Source organism: Acyrthosiphon pisum, chromosome A3 (genome assembly GCF_005508785.2).
Source record: "Acyrthosiphon pisum isolate AL4f chromosome A3, pea_aphid_22Mar2018_4r6ur, whole genome shotgun sequence".
Classification (NCBI taxonomy): domain Eukaryota; kingdom Metazoa; phylum Arthropoda; class Insecta; order Hemiptera; family Aphididae; genus Acyrthosiphon; species Acyrthosiphon pisum.
The window spans coordinates 25,856,054-25,857,466 of record NC_042496.1 but is presented as its reverse complement, the minus strand read 5'-3'; the positions used below and the strand labels follow the sequence as shown (position 1 = coordinate 25,857,466).

The 1,413-nt window shown below is 30.5% G+C and overlaps 1 protein-coding gene across 1 annotated transcript in view; it reads left to right on the top strand.

The window, feature by feature from the left end:
• The first annotated feature begins 641 nt into the window (after nucleotides 1-641).
• The window catches only part of LOC100159186 (probable transaldolase), a 32,748-nt gene continuing 31,976 nt past the window's right edge, over nucleotides 642-1,413 (top strand). Inside the window, exon 1 of the mRNA XM_008182757.1 lies at nucleotides 642-849. Within this exon, the coding sequence (XP_008180979.1) occupies nucleotides 756-849 (94 nt within the window). The 5' untranslated portion in view covers nucleotides 642-755. The remainder of the gene's footprint in view (nucleotides 850-1,413) is intronic.

Below are 1,413 nucleotides of genomic sequence, written 5' to 3'. Positions count from 1 at the left end.
TGTAAGACGGTTCCTACTATTTGGATTTAAAAACATTTTGTCTTCAAAATGAACACCACACACCCTGTAATTTTTGTATAAAATAGTAGCATCTTTTTTCAGTAAATGTTCAGTTTGACATTTTTCCATCCATTGTTTACACCTATAATAAATTAGTAACGTAACAAATTGTAATGCATACATATGAAAATCATAAAACAAACCTAATTACTCACCTCAATGGGTCGCTTGGAAATCTGAAGTAGCTTATATTTTTCGTTAGTGACATTTTATTGTCGCAAAACTTGACTGCACAAGTAGTCATTTTTTAAAATAAATATGACAGTATAAATATAAAATATTACAAAAAAAAAACTATTTTATTTAAGCAAACACCAAAAATCGTAAAACGTCAAACGCCAAAAACACGTGAAAAGTGAAAACCAAACATCAGACTATCAGATATAAAGTATCAGAGTGTTGATAACAATATATTTTGTTTGTCGGATACTCGGATATCACTATCAGGTAAGCCACAAGTATACGATACATTTCAAGTAATTTCAATCTGTTGAAATGGTCACATTGATTCTGGCGGAGACCAGAATCAGGCCATTTTTTGTTTACATCTAAGTGCACAATCTGTTTTCAAATAATCTGTGGTAAAAGTACATTTCTACACTTCTTCGAGTAACCAGTTGCTACCTACTGTTTGACGTTGGAAGTTAAGTATCCTCCGAATTTGAATTGTCCCCATTACAATATATTATATTAAAATGACAGAACCATCACCTAAGAAGTCAAAAATTTCGTCGCTGGCTCAGCTCAAGAACTTTACCGTTGTCGTGGCTGACACGGGAGATTTTGAAAGTACGTATCATAATATTACTTAACCGGTATAATACAATAGAATACCTATAATATATGTCTATAATTGTCATAGTGTTATACATTATACACTTATACGCAAGTAATTACTATTATAACTTTCAACTTGTTTACTATTATTAAGGTACTTAGGCACCTAAAGAATTTTGCCACTTGTTGGATGCTGATAATTTAATATATTTTATTTTTATACCTCTTAATCATTAGATTTTAATTGATTCGAAACACTACCTATTATTTTAAAATTTGTTTCTAAAAGTATTTAAAATTTATAAAGTGACTTAACTTATTTCATCTGCTGTAGTCGCCTAATTGCGTACTGCCTTTCACTTTCAAGCCTCCCAGTTGTATAATGTGTATAGTTTATCTCTTACAACACTAAAAAAAAGTAAAAAGTAAAGCTTATGCAGATAGAGGTGCTGCTGTATCTGTTGTATAATGTTTTAAGCGTTTTTATAATTTCACAGTAAGCTGTTGGTAGGTACCTATATACAACAAAGTATCTACTACTTATTTCTAGTAGTTGTAACTCTTAAAAACCACGGT